This window comes from Eulemur rufifrons, chromosome 2, assembly GCF_041146395.1.
Source record: "Eulemur rufifrons isolate Redbay chromosome 2, OSU_ERuf_1, whole genome shotgun sequence".
NCBI classification, from domain to species: domain Eukaryota; kingdom Metazoa; phylum Chordata; class Mammalia; order Primates; family Lemuridae; genus Eulemur; species Eulemur rufifrons.
Genome location: NC_090984.1, coordinates 19835017 through 19859339, shown reverse-complemented (window position 1 = coordinate 19859339; position 24323 = coordinate 19835017). Strand labels below are relative to the sequence as shown.

The 24323-nt window shown below is 40.0% G+C and overlaps 1 protein-coding gene across 2 annotated transcripts in view; it reads right to left on the bottom strand.

The window, feature by feature from the left end:
• UBE2Q2 (ubiquitin conjugating enzyme E2 Q2) overlaps positions 1-23847 on the bottom strand; it is a 56203-nt gene extending 32356 nt beyond the window's left edge. Inside the window, exons 1-3 of one of the 2 annotated variants that reach the window (XM_069456947.1) lie at positions 23392-23847; positions 11164-11265; positions 6923-7027 (exon numbers count right to left, since the gene is read on the bottom strand). In XM_069456947.1, coding sequence (XP_069313048.1) covers positions 6923-7027; positions 11164-11265; positions 23392-23580 — 396 coding nt within the window. In that variant the 5' untranslated portion in view covers positions 23581-23847. The remainder of the gene's footprint in view (positions 1-6922; positions 7028-11163; positions 11266-23391) is intronic. The other variant, XM_069456955.1, reaches the window with a different exon arrangement.
• Between the last annotated feature and the right edge of the window lie 476 nt (positions 23848-24323).

Below are 24323 nucleotides of genomic sequence, written 5' to 3'. Positions count from 1 at the left end.
CTATTTACTACAGAATACTTCTCTACAAGACATAATTTACCATTCATTCACAAATGAATTTAATGAAGTTTCAGGAAAGGCCTTCAATATCCAGTTTTGGCGGAGTTCAAAAAGACAAGTTTCCTGGGCCAGAGCATAGTTCTCTAGGACACAGGACATACATGCATCTCTAACCAGAAAGGCCAGCTGAGGTTAGAACCCAGACTATCTAAAAGATCAAGAAACTGGGTTCCAGAGATCAAATCATACCAACAAAGATCTCAGCAGTCTCTATTCTTACTCTGATGGCATAATTCTTAAGGGAAAAAAAATCCATTATCACAGAGGATATTATAACTCTTCTGCATTAGTGAGCTGGAGAATTTCACATGGGCACACATACTCATGCAGAATAAACTTATAATTGCTTTAAATCTGTATCTCTTGAGACATTATTTGTCTCCTACAAACTAAATGAGAAAATGAAGCAAGCAGCAGCTCCCAAAATGTTACAATTCACCCCTTTTTCACTTCCGTAACTTGTACATTCCAAATCAGACTGTTTTGGGGTATCTAAATATACCTCACCTAAAAGTCCCAATGACAGAGATCATTTTTTAAATGCTATTTTCAAAGCCTACCCTAAGGAATCTGCTTTTATAAAGCAATTTGATGTGATTCTGACAGGCAACCAGGTCTGTGACCAATAACCCAGTCCTTATTCTTCCTTTTACAAATGAGTAAGCTGAGCCCCCACCCCCTCAAAAAGGCAAGTAATTTAACCAAAACACAAAGCCAGTTAGGGTTGTAAAATCCTAAGATGAATTTCATTTCAAGATGTGCCCTGGCCTTCTTTCCAAAACCCCACTGAAATGACAGAAGAATTTTATTAAAAAAAAAAAAAAAAGTAACATCACAGCACTAGAAAAACAACAAACACAAGAAGGGTACCATCAGTGAACCACAACTATAGGGAAATGTTAGAAGACATAAAGCAGGCGGAATCAGACCTCGAGTCCTGAGAAAGCCATAACCCAATCCAGACAATGGAGGGGCCACTTTACACATTCTTTGCTGTACTTGTCCCAACTATAGTTGGTAAGGATTGCTTTCCTACATAGGAAGCCTAGCTCGAAGCCTCTTACTACGGGTGTTGGAACCAAAGAGAAAAGAATGTTTTTATTAATAACATAACTCAACGCAGCAGCAAAATCTCATAACAGACTCTGTCTCTTCCTTTTACTTGGGAGCTGGAAGCCACCTACCAGCACTTCCCCATCCTCATGCCCCAGGAAGAGCATAGCTCTGCAAACCAGGAGGGGAGGCCACAGCAGAGAAGAGTGACAATTCTGAGGCCACCCATATCAAAAGTCAAAAATAAGATCCCTCCACCCTGCCTCAAAAAAACAAAACCAAACCTCAGTAGAAGGGCCACAACACAATGGGCTTGACTGAACAAAGCCTTTATGTCTACAAGCACCAAACTGTGCCATTGCCTTGGAAGAGGAGGAGATAGGGAAAAAAACAGAGGAGATGGAATTAAGAGAATAGTTAAGGGCATGGAAGATACAGAGATCTAGCATTCATCCAGAGGATGGAAGGAAAAACTAAAAAGGAGTAAAAGAGACAAATGTTGCCAAGCTACAGAAAGACTTTAGACTATTAAGTGGCTCTGAATACCTCAAAGGAATACTAAAAAGTAAAACTTCATACTTTACACAGTTACAGAGAAAAAAGGAAAAAATAAAATATACAGAAAGAATAAAGAATCAGACAGGCATCAGACTTCCCATTTGTAACAATAAATTCCAGAAGATAAAAGCGTGAAGAACTGGGAAGAGACTCAATTATTTAGAGCCTCCTAAAGAATTCTTATTTAGAATCCCATATCTAGCTCCATCAGGACAGGAACCGTATCTGTGTGCATTCACTACTTGATCCTCTACACCAACAGAGTACTTTTTACAGAATCAGATATTTGTTGAATGAAAAAAACATCAAGTATTCAAGGAACACTCTCCATACACATTCCCACAAACCCTTCTAGGAAGAAAAAAATCAGGATATTATTCAGGGATATACTTGGAGGGCAGGGAGCAGGGGACCATGAAATACAAGAAACAGCAATAAACAAGGACAACAGGCCGGGGGCAATGGCCTGTGATCCAGCACTTTGGGAGGCCGAGGCAGAAAAATCAGTTAAGGCCAGGAGTTTGAGGCCAGCCTGGGCAACACAGTGAGACCCCCAACTCTACAAACCAAACCAAACAAAACAAAACCACAAAGACAACAGTGACACCAACAGTTAAGTCCAAGCAACTGCTGATAATGCAGCCAAGAGGTCACAGGCTATAGTCTCTGACCATATCGACAAACTAAAAATAACCCAAAAGCTACCCGAAAATGTTTTCTAAAGTTTATTTCCTAGATAAATCTTGGGTTAAGGAAGAAATTGATCCCCATGCCCCAGTAATCCAACTACGTATTTGCCCCAGAGACATGCTTGCACAGGGGTACCATGAAATACAGACAAAAATCATATTTGCCTCCTTATGTGTATCAAAAGTTTAAAAAAAAAAAAAAGAATGATCATACTAAGACTGTTCCTAATAGCAAAACACTGAAAACACCACTGATTTTTATACACAGTCAAATGGATAAATGTTATGGTATAATCAATGGAATAAATACAGCCATGAAAAGAACTACAGCACACATAGTATGAATGAATTTCACACACAATGTTGAGCAAAACAAAGATGAACAATACATACAGTATTTCTCTTAACAGAATGCTTGAAAGCAGGCAACACTATGGTGTTCTAGAATGCATACATGAGCGATAAACCTGGAGAAAAGTAAGGAAAGCATTATATCCAGAGGGACGAGGATCTGGAAGGACCTCCAGAAGGTTCCCATAGTGCTAACAATGTTCTGTTTCTTCACCTGGGTGGTAGCTCCCAGGTAGTCAGTGTTACACTAAACTCATGTTTTACACATTTTCAATATATATTTCCCAATAAGAAGTTTTAATAGTGAGAGTAATGTGAACAAAAGATGGAATAAAACAACTAAGGAAATACAAACTATTTGGAAAATACACTAAATTTTAAAACTTGGGCAATAAAGTCAAATGGCACTCCAAGAAATGTATATCCTTACATGTTTGTTAAAAAATCAATTTAAATTACATTGATCTGCTAAGCTAGGAAAAGCAAAATAAAAAAGGGGAAATAATTAAAACACAAGAAAAGAAAAACATCCTAGATTTTAAAACTAAAACTATTTCAAAAGGCCAATATAATAAAAGCAAACAAGCCACTGACAAGATACCAAGGCAAAGAAAATAACTTTAGAAATAAAAAGAGGATATAACCACATATGAAGATTATTCAAAAAGTGAAAATACTTTGACATCTTTACAATAGCTTCAAAAGTAAAGATGAAGTGATCATTCTTTTTTTTAGGATCTAAAGTTACCAAAACTGACTGAAGAAGTGGAAAATTTGAACAGACCAACACAAAGAAAAGATAGTCAAAGATTTATCCTCCAAAAAGGATCCAGCTCAGATACTTATTTAAAGCAGGGTTTCTGAACCTCAGCGACAGCGATATATGGGACCAGATAATTTTTAGCTGAGGGGAGTTCTCGGGTGCGTTGCAGGATGTTTAGTATCATCCCCCTACCCATGAGATGCCAATAGCACCCCCTCACCACAGCCAGTTGAGACAACCAAAAACATCTCCAGATATTTCCAACGTCCCGTGGGAGGCAATAATTACCTTTGGTTGAAAATTACTGGTTTAAACTGTCCTAGATCATAGAAAGAAGACGTAAAGCTTCCCAAGTGACTGGCCAGCATAGCCCTGATACTGAAATGAAACAAGAGCCACAAGCAAAACTATATTACAATCTCACTTAATATAGAAGTTAAAAATCCAAAAATAAAGTATTGCCATATCCTTTCTAACAGTGTCTATTATGGAAATGTAAGGATGATTCAAAATTAGGAAATTGTCATGTACTTCACAAACCGTTGTATCTCTACATAAAATTATAGGCACAATCATGAAAAAATGGTAGGTCCATGTGCATTATGTCCATGATATTACTCAGTGAAAAACACAAGTTGCAGACAACACAGAGAAGGAAAGTTGAACATAGAACATACTTCTCCCATATTCTCTCTTTCCTGAGGCTCCACCAGAATTACAGTGAAGAATAAACATTGTATAAACACAAAACAAGAAAAGGAATAAGGTTACCGACAGAAAAGAATTCCCCTACAACACTAGAAGACGACAGTAAATGGAGAAATGGCAATTAATGGAGCAAAGCAAATAAGGTGCAGAGGGAACCTGATAACGAGGCTAATCTGCCCCACAGCGCCCGGAGGGGCTCTAAACTGAGACACCAGGTACACTGGAGAGTGGGAATGACAGGTAGGACTGAGAACAGAGAGATTAACCAAAAGCCTGTAGACAGAACACATTTTCCAGCCCCTAAAACACACTGCTCTCCCACAGCTCCTTAAGCAGAATCCAGACAGACACATCTGCCTTAGGCAAGAGACCATAAGGCTTCATCTCCAGAGAAACGGAATAGTTCTGACTACCATCCTGAAGAAAGAGAAGCCACACAAAGAGGCCCAGGAGGATGAGGTGCCACGAAGAGAAAGGCCGTGTGAAGAAATGCCGGGACAGACCTGGGAGTGAAGCAGCTGTCTCAGACGTTCCCGAGCAGTCGAAGGTCCAGATGAGGCCAGCACCAGCCACCACCTAATGCACAGTCAGAGTCCCCAAATGAGACCAGTAGGAAAACTGTCCAGCTAAGCCTATTTATCCCATACAATAGCAAGAGACAGATAAAATTGTTCTTTTATGCTATTAAGTTTTGGGGCAATTGGTTAAGCAGGCAATAAATAACCAAAACAAAACTTAAAGTTATGGCTGTCCAAATAAAATTTCCAAAAGTTGAAAGAAAAATCTTCTAGAATTTAGAATTAAAAGAGGTAGAATTTAGAAATAATGTAAGAGATACGACTCAAGCCAAGATGTCTAAAATCCAATTAGCAGGCATTCCAACATAAATAAATAAAATGGAAAGGAGAAAGCTGGTTAAAAAAAAAAAAGAAAATAAAATAAAGAAAGAAAAGAAGAGAAGAGAAGAGAAGAGCAGAGCAGAGCAGAGCAGAGCCGAGCCGAGCCGGGCCGGGCCGGGCCGGGCCGGGTGCGGTGGCTCACGCCTGTAATCCTAGCACTCTGGGAGGCCGAGGTGGGAGGATTGTTTGAGCTCAGGAGTTCGAGATCAGCCTGAGCAAGAGCAAGACCCCATCTCTACTAAAAATAGAAAGAAATTATATGGAAGTTAAAAATATATATAGAAAAATTAGCCAGGCATGGTGGCACATGCCTGCAGTCCCAGCTACTTGGGAGGTTGAGGCAAGAGGATCGCTTGAGCCCAGGCGTTTGAGGTTGCTGTGAGCTAGGCTGACGCCACGGCACTCTAGCCTGGGCAACAGAGTGAGACTCTGTCAAAAAAAAAAAAAAAAAAAAATTTTCAGGATTCCAAATTTGAAAAGGCATCCATACTGAGTGCCCAGTACAATCAATGAAAAAAGACTCACAACTAAGTACATCACTGTGATATTTCAGAACACTAAGGAAAAGAAATTCCTAAAAGCTTCAAGAGAGAAAGTCATACATAAATGAATGAAACCCAGAATGACATCAGGCTTCCACACCACCATTGTTAGAAGATTAAAGCACAGTCTGAAATTCTGAGGTAAAATTATCTTCAACCTAGAATTATATATTCAAACAATCGTGAGGGCAGAATATAACATTTATTGAAAATATACTATGCACTGGGCACTGTTCTGAATAATTTACATGTACCAACTCATTTAATCCTTATAACTCCCCAAAAATACAGGTACTACTACTATTTTCTCCATTTTGCAAATGGGAAATTGACACAGAGTGATTAGTAATTGGCCCAAAGGCACACACCTTACAAGCAACAGAACCAAGATTCAAACCCATGGCAGTTGGGCTCCAAAACCCAAACTCTAGACCATACTTTTTCAGAAGCTAGAACTCAGAAAATGTATCTCTCCATGCTTTCTGAGTTTTTTACTTGAGGATGTACTCAGGCACAATGAGAAAGGGTAAGCCAAGAAAGAGGCCATGAGATCCGGGAAACAATGGATCTACTCTAGGAGAGCAGACAAGAAAAACCTCACGATGACAGCTGTACAGCCGGCCCAGAGAACAACCTGCCAAGACTGGCATAGGACAGAGGGAGAGCTCACAGAAAGGGACAGAACATAATTTTTTTAAAACCAGGAATTACTGTTTAAAACTAGGAAGACACTGTAAAACAAAAAGCTCACAAGAAAGGAAATATAATAGAAAACTTGACTCTAATGATAAACGGTGATTATTCCTATGACTAAAGATAATATTTTAGGAAGGAGAGGTGGGTGGGTAAGCTGGTGGTGTAAGAGCTCAATATTCGTTTATTATAGTAAAAAGTCAATAGTCGATGCCAAAATAGGTAGGTGTAGAAATCCAGAGACGTTAGGGGTGGTGGTGAGCTAGCGTGAACTTTGTTGCACTTGGGTTACTCCTTAGGAAGCACAGAGAGACTTAAGGAGGCGGCATTCCAGGTGAAGGTAACCAAATACGCAAAGAATCAAGGAACATTTATGGAACCCAGGAATGTTAAGAACAAAAAGGTGGTGGTAGGGAGGGGGCCAACTGTTTGCCTGTCATAGTAAATACCAGTAGCTCCAAAGAATGAAAATCTTATTTTTAGTACCTAAAACAAAACAAACAGAACAATTCAACAGGAACACAAAAGCTAACTTCTAAATAAGCAGAATAACAAAAAGAAAAATCATCCTAGTTTTACTTTTGCTTGAGAGAGTTTTTACTTTACCTGACCCGTGGGTAGTGGTTGATCTAGCATCTCAACATCCAGGTGCTTAGGAAGGTTATATAATCTGCAGAGTTCACATATCAACCACTTCAATTGCTGACGAAGCTACAAAACACATTTCAGTAAATAAGCATTATGTTAAAGAGCCCTTAGAAGACATGAATAATGCTATGACGACTGTAACCAATCCAGGAGGAAATGAAAAAGTTTGCTACTGCTCAACTGCAACCTACAGATAAAATAATAGTCTTTAAAATACTTTTAGGGGCTGCTAGTGTAAGAAAGTTACTATGGCTTGGGGTATAATCCCTACAACTCATACCTAGCAGAATGACGACAAAAAAGCAAACGAAGGGAGTTCCAGACACTGCCCAATTTCTAGTTGTTAACTTCAGACAAGAGAACATTAATTCATTAATAAGGCTACAAAACATAGGCAGTGTTGTTACACATGGATTACAGAATTACATATTCCAGTCACATCATTTAAAAGTACAGAGGCAAATGTGATCTAGTAGACAGAGCCTGGGAAGGGAATCTAGATGACCTTGAATATGTTATCTAACTCCCTGAGTTTGAGTCTGCCCATCTGTAAAACAAATTAAAACTTTTCTAGAATGGTAAAGATTAAATGAAACCTGTGAAAACATTTGACGATTAGTAGGCTCTTAAGAATCTTAAGATCTTAAGTATCTTAAAAAAATAAACAATTCACCAGGACAACTGCAAAGAATAACTGTAAATTTCCATTTCTAAACCCAGATTATTTTGTAAGTACATTTACTTTAAGCAAGCAAGGTAAATTATGTGCACAAACATGTTTTCCATTGTTGAAATTTTTTTTCAATGTATAAATTTACCAATTACGGTTTAAGAAGAATGGTCAACACTTAGTAGACTCAAATGGGATCTAATAACGCAACTTATGTCATTTGGTCAGGAATGGTTTCCTAGGTGTCTCTGACCATAAAACAGATGAAGAGAAGGAGCTAGGTTTATGAAGGACTAAGAAAGAAGACATAGGATTAGAGGTTAACAAAGCAAAGGCTTTCCAAAGTGGACAAAGGAGCAAGTGGAAATGAGGAAGGCTGAATAGTAAATTAGTATCAAACAAAAATCCTCATGCTTACAAGGAAGCAAAGCCCCACTGTGGATCTGTTATCCATCCAATGAGCTCTGTTTTGTGCTAAGGACATAATGAAGATGAGGCAGGGCGATCTGGACACAGACCTGGACACTCCAACCCCTGGCACGGGAGGATCTATAGGAGTGCTGTGGGAGAGGCAGCAGTGTGGTGGAGTCATACCAAACAAGGTAGTACATCTTCTTGCCCGAAAAAAAAAACAAAGGTGTTTGAGGGATGGGGGGAAGAAACTAAGAGCATAACGAAGAACTTAAGAAATATTCAGAAGGTAGATGGACACGTCTTAGAAACTTACTAGATAGTTTAGGGGTCAGGAACAGTGGTGTAAAAAGAACTATATGATAGCTCCCACGTTCAGGCATGAGTGACTAGTTTCATTATTGCATTTTGTCCCACACACTGTCACAGAGAGAATTACTGAGAGAAAACATGATGGGAGTGGTGGAGTGCTAGGAGGCAGATGAGTATAAATTTAAATGTCATTTGGAAACCCATGGCACATCCAAGTGATATTCCCTTAACATATATATAATATATGGACAGATATATGAGTTTGAAACTCTGAAGATAAATTTTAGCTAGAGACACAGATTTAGGAACCCCTGGAATACAGGTCATGACTTAAGTAATGGGAATGGAAGAGATTACTCAGAGAAAGCAGAGTGAGAAGAGGAAGACCAAGGAAGAGATCAGAGGAGACCTTGCAAGGCAGGGTGATAAGATAAAAACAGTGGCAGTGATCTGACATTAGATTATCAGTTCCCAGAGGACAGGGACATGCCTTATTTGTCTTTTATACCCACCACTCATCAGAGTCTGGCACAGAAGCCAATCAATTTTTTTAAAAAATATTTTTCTGTGTTCTACTATTAACAGTTTCCTATATATCCATCTACCCGGGAGGGTGAGGGGGAAGTAAGTATACAAGCTTAGATACGGATTTTTTTTTTTTTTTTACAACATTGTAATACAAAAGGGGCCAGATTACACAATATTCTATGCCATAATTTTCATTTAACCAACTCTTTGCTGGTGAACATTAAGTAATAAATGTCTGTTGAAATATTTCAACAAGGGAACAATCAATAGTATCAAAATGCTGTAGAGGGGTCAATTTTGGGACTAAAAAAGGAGCCACTGGATTTGGCAACTAGGAGATTAATTTAGTGCAACAATGAAGGCAGAATCCAGATCATAATAAGTGAATTAAAGATGAAGAAATATAGCTTATTTTATCAAGAAACTAGATTATGAGAAACTGGCAGAGGCTGTAAGATAAAGTGGAAAGTGAATTGTTTTTCCCTTAATGCAAATATATCTACTTTTTATAAAATTAGGCCCAATTTTATATCCTATTTCATTTAACTTTAGGAGCATTTTTATGTAATATTTTAGACACTGAAAAATAACTTGATTCATTTCTGCCATTATAAAACCGGTATCTTCAGATCTTTTAGAGGCAGCCTCCTAAAAGGACACGGCAGTAATGGGGCTGTGTCTACCGCTCTTTTTCATCATCCCCCTGCTGGAGAAGTGAACATACATCTGTCTAGCTTTTAATTTTTACCTCTTACCTTCATCACTCTCCATACCAGCCTTAACTCTTAAAATATCTTCAAACTGACGTTCTTCTGTCCTTAAACAATCTATAACTGATTTTGACAAAAATCTGAGTTAAATGGCCGGTGCTCCCAAAACCATTTATGGAATAATCTATCCATTCTTTATTGAATTAAAATACCACCTTTATCATAAATTCTCATTTGCGTGACCCTGGTTCTAAACTTCTATTGCCTTTCTGTGTCTGGTACAGGGCCAGTACACAGTATCTTATTTAACATCTAGCTGGGCAAGTCTCTTATTACCTTTTTATAACTTTATTTTTTATTATTTACTCTTCTAAACAAATTTTAGAGTCATTTGTTAAGTTCCAAAAATAAATTTGCTGGGATTTATACTAGAATTGCATTTTATTTATAAATTAATATGAAGACATGAATATAACTGACATATTTAATATGGAGTCTGCCCGTCTAGGAACATAATATTCAAGTCTTTCATTCCACTCAGCAAAATTTTGTAGTTTTCTTCATACAAGCCCTGTACATCTAAGTTTATTCCTTGGTATTTAATTTTTATTATAATTGTCAATAAAATACTTTATCACTATGTCTTCTGATTATAGCTGAAATTTGGAAAAGCTATTATATAACAGAACTTTTAACGAGTCATCTCAAAAATTTTTTTCAGTTGGTTTCTTTGGACTTTTTTTAGTAAACAATCATGTCACCTGCGAATAATGATTGTTACTTTTCTATAAGAACTTTATAACATCTTGGGAAAATACAATGACAATGTTACCTTTTTAAAAGGATACAAAACTGTACAGAATATGACCTCAACTATTTAAACATATGCGTAAGAGTACATGTATTTTACTAGCAAAGAAAAAAATACTAGTAGACAATAGCCATCATGTCAACAGTGGTTACATTACATAAACTATGGGAGAGATTTTTAATTTCTTCTTTTTGCTTTTCTGTATTTTACTAATTTTCTCACAATGGCTGCTTATGAGTTTTATAATCAAAGAAAAAGTTTTTTAAAATTTTTATGAAATGGAAAGTTACATTTCTTTACATATTAAAAACAAGAAAACTTTCTATTTGAATACTTTTGGCTTTTACTACAGACTTACAGACCCTTGAAGGAAAGACCAATTCTCTATCACTAGTACTGGTGTCATTCTATCATCTTCCTTCACACCTACCTTGGTCTTATTCCACTTCCCACCCTGGCCAGTGGTCTCTCCCAAAATGCTCGGTTTAATGGTTAGAATTCAGGGAAAAGAGACCCTTAATTCCTAATTTAAATTAAGGGTATACCCATGGGAAATAAATTTAAAAAAGAGAGAGACCAGGTAGTAAACAGAATTTGAAGGACTTAAAAAACATATACACACTCTGATCTTTAACCCCTCTAAGATTATCAAATAATCATTAATCGTGCTTTTCATATCATGATATCTCTTAACATTTAAGTGTGGTATAAAATGTTCATTCTAAAGAAAAGAAAGTAGCTTGGCTTATTTTCTCACCAAATTGTTGTTCTTAGTATCTTCTAGACGTTCCAGAACTGATGTCAGATTTGGGTCATCAGAGTCCACAAACCATATGGGTGAAGAAGATGGATAGGATTCCTGTTACAGAGACATCTCTGTTAAACACATTCACATACAGCCTGACACACTTAAACCACACCGCTAAAGGGCACGATGACCACGGATTTAAGTAAAATTTATCAAGAGGGGAAAAAAGCAACACATTAAAATCCATGTGGGGAGAAACAAACTTCTTTTTATGGATTTCTTTTAAAAATATAATGTTCCTAAGTTTCATGGTTTAATCTTGCCTGTTCCATGTTACATAATTCGTAAGTCTAAAAACAACAGAAGCACTTTACCTAGTAAGCAGTATGATTTAAAACCAACAAGAGAATACACTGCAAAAGTTATGTTTTATCAAAAGCATAAAAAATGGTATTCAGGTACCAAGGAAGATGGGCTTCCTTCCTTTACAAGGAAAGGTCATCACGGCCTGAATTCTCCAGCTTTCACAATTTTAAAGGGCTTTAAAATCTGGGATCATAATAAATCTCCCAAAAAGCAAAAACAAATTTAAAAATAAATAAAAACATCCCAACCATAAAGTACAGTCTGTAGATTTAAATTGTATTATATTTGCCTTTTAATGTAACAAAGTTACATTTTCTAAACTGCACCTGGAAATCTAACTCTACATTTTTTTAATAAAGCCAAGGATTATGTTTTTAAAACATCACAAATGCTAAAAATGATTTTTAAAAATCCTCTACTCACTATCGTGCTTACTTTCTGTGTAATCCCAGAATTTGAGATTTTTCTCTACTAGAAAAATTGGGCCCTAAGATTTATCCCATTTAATTTTGTCTTTTTCCTAATAAATTTTCATCTCAGAATATAGGGCAGAATGTAATTTCTAAAAGAACAGATTTCTTAAATGAAGTTAATATTAATTCTTAAATACAGCAGATGTTAGAAGGCAAGACAAGCAGTACCACAGGGCTACCATGGCGCTTTCACTTGCCATAGCACCTGGACTTTTGAAACCACCATTCTCCTTGCACAGCCATTGTCTGTGTGCTACAGCTCAGAGACGTCAATGATGTTCCCGCACTGTGGTAGGCAGCCTCTAAAATGGCCCCATAATGCTCACCTCCTGGTATTCACACCCTTGTAAAATTCCCTCCCCTGGACCTACTGACACCTCCAAGAAACAGAATACAGGAAAGTAATGGATGTCACCTCTGCGATTAGGTTACAAAAAGACTATAATGCCTGCCTTGCTCACTCTCTCCTGCTCTCCCTATTGCTCTGCCGGAAGCGGCTGCCGTGTGGTGAGCTGCCCTATGGAGAGGCCCACGTGGCAAAGAACTGAAAAAGGCTTCTGACCAATAGCCAGCCAGAAGGTGAGGTTTTCGGTCCAACTGCCTGTGAAGAGATGCATCCTGCCAACAACTACGTGAGTGGGCTTGGAGATGGATTCTCTCCCTGGCCAGCCTTGAGATGACCGCAGCCGCCACCACCAACACCTTCACTGCACAGCGTACCCAAGGGAAAACTGCAGACAGACTCCTGACCCGCAGAAACTGTGAGATAATGTTTGTTGTTTTAAGCTGCTAAATTTGTTACAGAGCAAACGACAACTAACTCAAACACCATAAAATCTAATATTTATTCCGTCACACAAACTGAGTACTACCAAGAAATGCTATTACTACGTATGTGTTTTTTAAAACACAATTATATGTGTTGATTTTTTAAAAAAGTGAATGAACTAAGCATTATGTGTTTTCATCTACTAGTACAGCAATCCTCGACTTTTTGGGCACCAGGGACCAGTTTCATGGAAGACAATTTTTCCACAGACCAGGGTGAGGGCAATGGTTTCGGGATGATTCAAGCCCATTACATTTATTGTGCAGTCAAACCTCTCTGCTAATGATAATCTGTATTTGCAGCTGCTCCCCAGTGCTAGCATCGCCTCCTCAGCTCCACATCAGATCATCAGGCATTAGACTCTCATAAGGAGTGTGCAACCTGGACCTCTCCCATGCAGTTTACAGTAGGGCTAGTGCTCCTATGAGAATCTAATGCTGCGGCTGATCTGACAGGGGGCGGAGCTCAGGTAGTGATACGAGTGATGGGGAGCAGCTGTAAATACAGATGAAGCTTTGCTGGCTTGCCCACCACTCACCTCCTGGCTGGGTCCTGGTTCCTAACAGACCATCGACCAGTATCAGTCCGCAGCCCGGGGGGGCTGGGGACCACAGCACTAAAAGACATTTACTTTGTTCATTTGTGCTGTTTTCTATTATAAATTGGGGGAAAGCCATTATTATTAGATATTAGCTGCAGAACAACTAGGTTCAAGTCGTAAGAAAACAATTTTGCACACAGTTTTAAAGAAGCATTGCTTTGAGAACTATAATCTTAATTATTAATATAATATAGTTAAGCCACAGAAACTGAATCTTTTTAAGGCATTTTAACAAATGTTAAGTAAAAGAAATTGCATGGAAGTAGGATATCATTAACAGTATTAGTATATCTGTTCAGTAATGGTTTATTTTTCTATTCTTATTTCTCTAACCCTTACTGTGTCCCAAATCTCTTTACAGGCTAAAAGGTAAACTGTCTTTAGAATTAATCCTGTTCTTAATGAAAACCACTTATTGAGTATTGCATTTTCTTCTTCAAATTCTTCAGCCTACTTTGGGAACATACCATCTAGACCATTTTTACTGTTTTAGTTTTGTATTTTATTTAGCCTTAAAAAAAAAAACTAGATTTAGCACTTCATTCTATAGATTAGTGTTGTCTAGTAAACTTCTGCATAAGCAAAATAAAACACGCACTGTTGCTTTGGACTGAAACTTCTCAAAACCATATTAAGAGAATTGTAAAAAAATTAACTGGAATCATTTACTACCTCAGACGTTTTTTTCAATCCTGAACATGAGAAGATATATAATAGGTCTAAATACCTCTTTCAATGGTTCCCAAAGTGGGGCCCTCAGACCTCTAAATCCAAACTATTTCTGTAAGAATACTAAGACGGTGACATTTGCACTAATGCACCAAGTGGTGGGTAAAACTGCTGGTGCCTTAGCACAAATAAAGGCAGTAACACCAATACTAGAAGTCATAGTACTATTCACCACCATGCACTGAGGTGTTTAAAAGGCAGAAGAAAAAAGGGTCAGTTTCACTTAAGTATGTCTATGACACAGCAGTAAAAATTATTTTTCTAAATCTGGATCCTTGAATATTGCCAGTGATGAAATGGGAAGTATACATGAGCACTCCTACAGTCTACCAGAGAAAAAGCACTTATGTGGCTGAGTTGAGGTGAACTAACTTTAATTGAACACCATTTTTACTTGCAAAGATGAATGACTGACAACAGTTAATCCAACTGGGATTTTTGGCAGACGTTTTCTCAACAATGAATGAAAAGAGTCTGTCATTTCAAGGAAAACAAAGGACAGTACCTATTGCCGATAATAAAATTCAAGCTTTTGAGCAAAAAATTAGAACGTTGGAAAACTTGTACCCACCGCCACGAACTTGATATCTTCCAGAGTGTTCTGATAGGACTGATGGCAATATGAATACATTCTGATATTACATAATGAATAGATCTCAATGAACCAGTATTTTCCAAAGGGCAAAAGATCTGTTCAAAGTTCAAGAAAGAGCAAGTTTTGATGGAGTATCAAAAAAGAATATCCACAATTATCTGAAATGGCTACTAAAATACCTCTTTTTCCAACCAGGTATCTGTGAGGCTGGATTTTGTTCATATCATTTCAACTAAATGTCACACAACAAATTGAATGCAGAAGCAGATGCTAGACCAGCCACCAAACAGACTTGCAAAAAAATGTAAGACTGTACTGCTATTCTCACTGAATTCTTTCAGTTTAGAAAGTACGGTTATTTTTCACAAAGCCATTCGTAATAATATGTAATAAGTTTTTTTAATGAATTAATGTTTTAAATATTTCTAATGATAAATATCAATAGATATAACCTGCATAAACAAAGGCTCCTTGGGCCCTCAAAATATCTTTAAGAGTGTAAAGGAGCCCTGACCCCAAAAACTTTGAAAACTGCTGCCTTCCCCTTCACCTTTCCCCACACCTAGAATTTCTTCCTTGGAAGAAACATCCCTTCACCATCCTGTGTTAACCTTTGTAACTGCATTGACAGTAGTTTTGCTACCTCCATCCATCCTTCTCTCGCCCTCCCTCCCCTGACATAAAACCTGACCAAAGGACTCTACCAGCCCACCCCATTCCCAGTGATTAGCTGTCAGGTAGGCTAAGCCAGGAAAATCTGTGTCTTTCCTGGGGCTAGAGCTTTCTTTCTGGGACACCTGGAGTCACAGGGATAATGCTGGCCCACCTGGGATAGTCAGCATTTATCTTGTCTAAATCGATAGTAGGGAGAGTACATGGAGCCAAATAAATCACTTTCTAAAAAGTCACAGATAATTATACTTTCTGCCATGGCTGTGAGAATGCCCACTTCATTGCCCACTTGCTAACATTTTTACCAATCTGATAAAAGCTGGTACCCAGAAGAAAAAAAAGTTCCTATACAATATAAGTTATTTCATCTCTAGAAACCAGCTCAGCAATAAGAATAGAAAGCCACCACTCCTAGGAAGGTTTCAAAGGACATTACCTACACGTACAAGTATTTAGCTCTAGCTTGACGTTCACAGCATCATTTATGATAGGGAAAAAAAAAAAACCAAACACATCTCTATGTGCAGTACTAATAGTACAGCCATACAACAATTGAAGCCACTATAGAGGAGAGTACGTCATGACACAGATCTACAATATTGTGGAGTGAAAAAGAAGATTTAAAAAAATCAGACTATTTTGTAAAGAAAAAAAGGGGGGGGGGAGAAAATATAAGCACAGGAGAAAAGAGATGACCAGAAAGATATATAACAAAATTGATAGTGGTATCTTCTGAGTGGTAGAATTATATGTGATTTTTTCTAGTTCTGCTTACCTGGTTTCTAAATTCCTTACAATAAGAACGTCTTGTTTTCTATATTATATATTTCCACCGCCACCCCCCAAAACTTAAACCTTCACAAACTCGACATCATGTTCAAGGTTTGTTCAGTGTAATGTTTAAAAGACAATCTATTTTGAAAGACATCTAAAATGATGACCCATTCTTAAACCTCTGCATTACTATTTTCAATCTTTCATACACTTCAAGCTTTGCAATTTGTATAAGGTTAACTAAGCTTTGTATCTCTCTATCTTAAAAAGATAGTTTTCTTGTTATTGCTCTTTAAAATGACCTGTAATATCCAGGGGTTTTTTTTATTATTATTTTATTTTTTTCACCCTACATGAACTTTGACTAGATATCCAGTTTTTAAACATTAGATGGTGCTCAAAAATCCCAATACGAATTCAGGCAGTTTTCCTTAACAAATTATGTTTGCTTCTAACACAGCTCTTTTTCACCAGTTGTGAAAATTTTAAAGACTTAAGTAAATATAGAACAATTACCTAAGCATCTAACTATGTAGGTCCTTTGTTTCTACTCCATTCTACTATTAGTTTTACAGTGATTTTAAGGCCTACAGGATGATGTCTGTGAACGCCACCACAAAGGTGACCATAAGTGGACAAACTGCAAACAAGTTCACCCACTACTATCCCTACCATAAAATTGTCCTAATATGGGGCAACACAACTCAAGGTTAATCAAGCCAACCTCTTTACCTCTCGCTGCTTTAAAAAGGGAATTTTTCATCTTGTTTAAAAATAGCTTTATTTTTCTACATAAATCCACTAAGAGACCCATGTGTGGCTCTATCTCAAGCATCAGCCAGGAAAACTGCCTGCCAGAATGCTCAGTTTTTGCTATCTTTCCAAATGGTAGGACACAGCTATCTCCAGGGATTTCATACTTTTTTTTAAACTGATGCCCATACTTCTTGTTGAAGGTTCAGAAATACAGCAGTTGTAATCCTTCTGGAGACCGGTTATAGGACACATTACTTTCACAATTTGCTGTTCAATAAATGTGGGGTGGAGAATGAAGTAAACTAACAAAATTACCATATAGCACCTTAATAAAATTCTAAGTGCTCTGACAACATAAGATACTAAATATATATACACACACACACATAAATATACATTGTTCCCTGCTAATCATTTTACAGGTAATCAAGTAGCTAGCCCAGAACCCATATACTAGCTGTTAGTGAAAGTACTAACACTTGGTAAAAGAAAAATACATACATACCCTGTGACTTTAAAATTATGCTTAAGTATCCAAACACAGGGAGCAAATTACAGCTACTCAGAACATCATTCTAAGTGAATTGAGGCAGAGAAAACAAAGGTGCTAAAGAGGATTTGAATCACCTAAGCTGCTGAAACCCACTGGATGGGTTTCCTTGGTTCTGAGTCTTTCAGAACGATCTTCTAGAAGAGATCACATAACACTGCTACAAAGGACTTGGGGAAAAAAGGATCCCTGCTTTATCACTCTGGCTCTCCAGTAATGCTTTACATTTCACAGTGACTACTTCAATTCAATTCAATTCCCCACCCCTCAACTAGCTGACATTTAGCTAATGCTACCATTTTCCAGGTCTAAGTGAGTTTTAACAAAAAAAATAAAAATTAAAAAAAAAATAATCAAGGGATACACCACTCATAAAAAGGAAACCTAAGTATCCTCTTCATATATCTGCTCCTTTCAAGGAAGGGCATAAAAATGGAGATGGGGGAGGATAGACAAGCACTAGGAATTTGACCTTACATTACATATTATAAATTGGCCAAATAAATGAAAACAATGATTTTCTCCAGCCTGAAAATACCACTTAGGCACTTAACATGGCAGTTCTGATATTTCCAAATGCTTCTCCATGTTCAATTTGGAAAAGTAATCTGTCCCACAAGAGTAAACCAAAGAAAAGGTCTTGGGTTCCTTAGTCAAGATTTGTCCATTATTTCCTTTGTACAACTTTGGCTGGACTACTTTTTATCAAGGTAAAGACTAGAAAAATGAAAAATGAGTTAAGAGCATTGCCCCATTCCCCATGAAAAGCTGTTAGAAAGCATTTTCAAAATAAAGTGTTATTCAGCCACAAATGACACCATCACTTTTCTATTTGTAGGGAACAACGTGGTTGCCAAAGCGTTTTTCTATATATGCTCTTTTGCAGGGCAAAAAGTTTTACCTATTTGATAGAGAAAGATAGTAAAAGAAGTGATCATTTAAAGTCCTAACTACTAAGTAAAAGCTAAACCTCTCTCTTCCCACTACAATCAGAGTTCCAACATGTTTAAATTTAGTATTTTGCTGTTGGAGGAAAGGACTTTTTGGCAATGATGGATACAAATTGAGCTAACCAAAAAACTGTTCCACCAAAGATAGCCTAGCACACAGCCACTCAGGCAGAAAGAGTAATGATTTACGTTATATGAATAATACAAAACAATGAATTTTCATCTGTTTACCAGGTGATTACTTCCTGGGGGAGATTTTTTACTTTAAAACTGTGATTCTCTACCAAGAGTCCCCAGATGTCAAGAAGTCCATAAAAGGAGTAAAATGGAGTTGCCAAGTTAGGTTAAATACTTCAAAAAGACTAAAGGAAAGCCAAATACTAGCTTCCAATAAGGCTGCACAGGTTATTAAAACAAGCTGCTTTGCTTTTAGGTGTGATCACAACTGGATGTTAGCACTGACTGGCAATTAGGTCTGTTTACTGAAAATGACAAAACCATACTTAAGTTTGCATAACAGACAATCTTTCATATTATGACTTCAAAGAAGTGATAAAAAGGACTCCTTGAGGTTGAAAAAGAGCACTCTTTTCCCTTCATATTTAAGATCAGGATGAATTTATAAAATAGGGGTGGGGAAATAGCTCAATTCCCTTGGCCTAGAGAGTAAAACATCTACTATGTTTTGGGAGTTTTTTTCCCCCACATCTTACACTGTCTTTCACATGAAGTCAATTTACAGATTTCCTATAAGCCTTCAGTGACCTTGCTGTACTATCTATGACACATTCTTGATATTATCTCTACAATTTTTACAAACTCTTGGCAATTAACTTACAGGGCAGTTAAGATTTTTGTGCAAACAGAATATAGCTAGACTGGGGCCATACAGTCAATAAAACATATTTACTGAGCATTTACTGAGTGGAAGATGAAAAACATAAAGCATAATTAAAGAATATTCTCCCTTGCCACCATAAAAAAAACAAAACTTAAAAAAAAAGATGCAAGGCCAGGTGCGGTGGCTCACACCTGTAATCCTAGCACTTTGAGAGGCCAAGGCAGGAAGATCACTTGAGACCAGGAGTTTGAGACTAGACTGGATAACACAGTGGACTTATCTCTAAATGAATTTTTTTTTTTAAAAAAAAAAAGATTTAAACACCCAAAACTATAACAGAATACAGCATAAGAAAACATAACCAAGGCCGGGCACGGTGGCTCACGCCTGTAATCCTAGCACTCTGGGAGGCCGAGGCAGGAGGATCGCTCAAGGTCAGGAGTTCGAGACCAGCCTGAACAAGAGTGAGACCCCGTCTCTACTAAAAAATCGAAAGAAATTATATGGACAACTAAAAATATATATAGAAAAAATTAGCCAGGCATGGTGGTGCACGCCTGTAGTCCCGGTGACTCAGGAGGCTGAGGCAGAAGGATTGCTTAAGCCCAGGAGTTTGAGGTTGCTGTGAGCTAGGCTGATGCCACGGCACTCTGGCCAGGGCAAAAAGAGTGAGACTTTTGTCTCCAAAAAAAAAAGAAAGAAAGAAAAGAAAACATAACCAAAGCAGAAATAGTAAGGACTAAAAGAAGGGAGGAAGGAGAAATATCAGCATGAACTGAATATATCCCAGAAGAGCCTTAAGGGACAGTCAGACTTGGACAGATAGATTGGGTACTGTAAGGGTTAGGGGTTGGGGGCACATTCTACACGGAGAAAAATAGCTGATACAGAAGGCTGAAAGGAAAAGCGATACAGTATCTCTAGGGGATTATTCAGAAACTAGCATGCACGTGTGTAAAATAACTAGTGAAGTACTATTCATTCAAACATCACAGAAACTGTATAAGGATGCTTCTTGGTGGGCATGAAGAACACAGGGCCTGGCATGTAAAAGAGCTAAATAAATATCTGAGCAGTCTAAAGAGGAAAAGTTAAAAAAAAAAAAAAAAAAAAAAAAGGTCAAACTCATTACCTCCCCCTCCCACCCTCTCCAGAAACAGGATCTTACGCTTGTCACCCAGGCTGGAATGCAGTGGTAACAATCACAGCTCACTGTAACCTCGAACTCCTAGGATCAAGCAATCCTCCCACTTCAGCCTCCCAAAGTGTTGGGATTACAGGCCAGAGCCACCATGTCAGGCCTTTTTTTTTTTTTTTACAACTACAACTTTTTAGAGAATAACAAATCACAAACCCAGCAAACAGCTCCTGGCACTTGAAATCCAACTGCATTTTTTCCTTGCTAAGCAAAGGGTGTCAATATGAACAAGCCATGCAGATTTATCAAAACATTCATCCATGTTTAAAAGAGATACATACTGAAAATTTACAGATAAAATGATCTGTCTGGAATTTGCTTCAAAATAATCCCAAGGTGGAGTATGGATGAAGTAAGATCAGCCAAAAGTTTACCATTGTTGAGGTTGGGTACATGGAGGTTATCTACACCATTCAACTTTTGTATGTTTAATGTTTTTCCATAATAAAAAGTTACACACATACTGAGCATCTACCAATAATGTCTGTCATAATTCATTAGCACCTCAATTTTAATAGTTTCTACTAGTGGTATGCCATTATACTAGTCCTCACCAAATCCTGTTTGCCCAAAGTATCTAATTCACTTCTTGCTCCATATTTCTGTTGCCCTTGCCTAATCCAGATCATCACTCATTATCTTTGTCTGCAGCAGACCCTATCAGCCTCTAATATGGTTCTCAATGAGGCTCTGCTGGCATTTCAGGTGTGATAATTCTTTCTTGTGGCAGACTGCCAGAATGTTATTAATACAAAACATTTGGCGCTAAATGCCAGCACAGCAACACCTGCCCACCCCCCCCCCCCCCCCAACAACCTCCACTGGGATAACCAAAACCACACACACATTTCCTAAAGCCACCCACTGCAGAGAACCACTTCTAGTCCTGGATGGCAGACACATTTTCCCAACTTATCTGAGTAACTTAGTAGCTCCCCACAATCTAGAAGTTCAGTCTCCGGTCATTTAAACCAGCCCTACCTTTTCCTAGCCATACCTCAGCTTCTACCAGACTAATCACCCTCCAAACTATTCAGGCCAATCTTCCTGTTATCACCTACTTCATGCTCACTACTACTACCTATTTTCCATTCTTGGAAAATCTTCACCAGCTTATACCCTGGCTTCTCCAATCTGAGCATACATTGTCTACTCCTAAGCAAACCACACTTTCTCAAACTTTGGCATGTTTTTCCAGTAGAGTTTCCTCTACCTAAAATGCCCTTCTGCCAGCCTTCCAAAAATTGTACTCACCTGTGGAAGCCCAACTCCACTCTCCGCCTCTCCTCAAAGCCTTCTCTAAAGAGCACCTCCCAGCCAAAATTAGTTGCTCCCTCTGGCTTTCATAATGATACCACAAGAGCTGTCACACTTTGTTGTATAAAGCTCTCCCTCCCAAGACAACTGATTTCTAAAACCAAGGACTGCTCTGCAGTTTTGCAACACCAATGCCCAGATGACTCAGATGTTCAATAAATGAATTATTTCCTCAGTACGGCACTTGATCGTACTGTGTTTTTTTTTTTTTAATTTTTTTGGAAATACGCACCTTCTCCCCAGATATTTAAGGTCAAATATCATAACATAAGGCTTTTGCGAACACCAGCCACACTGTAGGCTCTTGAGTACCCACTGACTTAACCAAGGCAGTTAAAGACCACGGACTTGGTTTTAGCCAGATTTAACATATCAACTGCCATGTGAGTTGTATTTAACTCACACTTCTTTTGAGTCCCGGGCCTCGTGCAGCAAAACTGGGGCAAAACCCTGAAGTTGGTTCGTGAAAATATTACTTGTTGATGTTATTGCTACAGTTAATACTGACAAATTAATTCTAAAAACGTGTACTAAATGAATAGAAGTAAATAAATTTCATTTTTCAATAAATTTTTCATTAAATTCGGAAAGATCGGGGTTTTTGAAGTTTTTATTCTATTTTATTGTTTTCTAAGTTATGTTCTATTTTCGCAATACTCTAAGTCAATTTCACAACGAATAGCCTCATGATACATTTTTATGAAGAAACTTACTTAATATGTCAATTATTTTACCAAGTCTTGGAGTTTCGAATGAGCTTTCCTGCTTAAAGCAAGCCTTTAAAGTGTTTTTGCAGCTCTGTGGCATAATGCGGTCTTTCTGGGCAGGAGACTTGGGCACGTCTCTCCTTTCACCTATCAATTTTCCAGGCTCGCACAGGAGGGGCTGCACAAACACACACCCACACCACCACCTGCCGCAGCCAAGGTGCAGGACGCCTTTCCGAAACGCTCCAGCGCGGAGCCAGCGAGGGGGAAAGGGTAATTCTAACCAGCACCAGAGGCTGCACTCGAAACTTTTTTTCCTTAAATGAGTGTGTTTCCAATATTAGTTTTTCCTTAAACGCAAACTTAAGAAGAACTGGTTGAACAAGCAGGGACGAGGGAAACCTGTCTGAAGAATGAGGCATTAAAACTTAAGGGCTACGAAGGGGGGTGGGAAAAAAAAAAAAAGCAAAAAAAACTTCAAGGCCTTTCGCCTTCCCCGCCTGGGTTCAAACAACAGCCGGGGCCAACGCGCCTAGCCGCGGTCCCCGGAGCAGGCCGACTGCGGGCGGCCATGGCGACCGGCAGAGGCTCGGACCCCGCGGCCCCCCACCCCGGGGCGCGGCGACGGGGGCCGAGAGGGGCCAGCAGCCCCAAAGCCAGCCCCGCGCGAGGGCCGGAGTGACGCGCCCGCCGCCTCCTCCCACCCCAGCCTCGCGCAGTCCCAGCGGGGCCTGGGCAGGGCCACTCGCCGGGGAAAGGGGCGGGCCCGCCCCGCCCGGGGAGCCGGGGGCCCTCGGGGCAGGCGCCCCTTTGTCCGGGGACTCGGGGCGCCCCCTCTGCGCCCCCGCCTGCCCCACGGGGCCGCGGCCGGCGCCTCACCGTGATGTTGCAGTGGAGCGTGAGCGGCGGCGGCGGCGAGTGCGGGCTGCCCGGCGGCGCCGGCGGCGGCACCAGGAACTGGCAGTGCAGCTCGTCCAGCTTCCAGCTGACGATGCGGAATCGCTCGTGGTTCTTGTCGAAGATGGACGCCAGGAACTTCAGCTCGGCTTTGAGCCCTGACACGGACATCTTCCCCTCATCTCCGGCGGGAGGGGTGCGGAAGGGGAGCCCGGTCCGGAGCCGCCGTCACGGCCGCGACCGCCCCGCGGGGCCGGCCCGGGCCGCGCTCTCGCGGCTCCGCCTCTCTCCGCAGCCGCGACCCGCGTCGGTGCGCGGCTGGAAAATGGCGAGGGGCACGGAGGCCTCGCCGGGCGGTCGTGTAGTGGCCTGGGCGGCTGCTCCCTTTGTAACCGACTCCACGGGCAGGCGGTGACGGCCCCGCGGCTTAAAAGGGCAACAGCGACACCGCCCCCGCTACCGCCTGGGAAAAGGCTGCCCCCACCCCGCCCCCATCCCCTCCCAGTCCCGGCGCGTGCACGCGGCCAGCGCGCGCGCCCGGCCGCCCCCTCCCCGCCGTGACCCAGCCCCCTTCCGCCCGGCCCATCTGCTCTGCTCCTCGTACCCGCGGACTGGAGGCCGAGGCCAGCTGGCGCGCCGGGGTCCCAGGACGCCTGGAGGATCCGGAGACCCCCGCGCGCCCCCGCCCCCGGCCTGGGGCCAGACACGTGCGCGGCCTATTGCGCCGGGCCCTGGGACTGCTCCTCCACGTGGCCCTCGGTGGGCCACCCACTCACCTGACCCAGGCTGAGCCGTGGTGGGCGAGGGCGGGGTGCGGTCTGGGGCGGCTCCGGGGACCCCAACCAGCCCACCTAGCTTCATCTCCGCTACTCTTGCCCTAGTCCGAGCCACCACTTCTCTAGCCTGGTTTCCGC